The sequence below is a fragment of the Penaeus monodon genome, chromosome 31, assembly GCF_015228065.2.
Source record: "Penaeus monodon isolate SGIC_2016 chromosome 31, NSTDA_Pmon_1, whole genome shotgun sequence".
Classification (NCBI taxonomy): domain Eukaryota; kingdom Metazoa; phylum Arthropoda; class Malacostraca; order Decapoda; family Penaeidae; genus Penaeus; species Penaeus monodon.
In genome coordinates this window covers 4,447,233-4,447,748 of record NC_051416.1, presented here as the reverse complement: position 1 = coordinate 4,447,748, position 516 = coordinate 4,447,233, and the positions used below count along the sequence as shown (strand labels likewise).

Here is a 516-nt window from a genome sequence, read left to right as displayed (position 1 = left end):
TCCATTTAACTCACCAAAGGAGATCGCACAGTTGGCCACCAGAATAACGATCCCAGCGGAGATGAAGAAATTCACGTAGTCATCAGTAAAGCCAACCATATGGTAGGCGATGGCCACGAAGGCGAAGGGGTAGATGATGTGAAAAGGCATCTCGGCGATCATCTTCGACAGGAAATAGACGTCTGTGCGGTACATGCCGTTGAAATGCTCGCGGAGGAAGATCGGGAGTTGCGCGCAGAAAGTCTGGAGAGGTGAAAAAGGAGGTAAATGTGTATGTATTAAGGATAATAATTAAAGGGAATAACTATGATAAAAGAGAATTACGCAGAATGTCTGGATGGGGGAGGCGAAAAGAGGCAAATGTAAATGTATAAAAGATAATAATTAAAGTTAATAGTTATAATAAAAGAGAATTACGCAGAAAGTCTGGGGGTGGAAAGAGGCAAATGCATATGTATAAAAGATAATAACTAAAGGGAGAAACTATAATAAAAAGATAATAATCACATAAAAAAA

The 516-nt window shown here is 39.5% G+C and overlaps 1 protein-coding gene across 1 annotated transcript in view; it reads right to left on the bottom strand.

The window, feature by feature from the left end:
* Positions 1 to 516, bottom strand: part of LOC119593008 (protein white-like) — a gene marked incomplete at its 5' end in the record, with an annotated part of 10,766 nt that overhangs the window by 2,072 nt on the left and 8,178 nt on the right. The window contains 1 exon segment of the mRNA XM_037941899.1: positions 15 to 243. Within this exon segment, the coding sequence (XP_037797827.1) occupies positions 15 to 243 (229 nt within the window).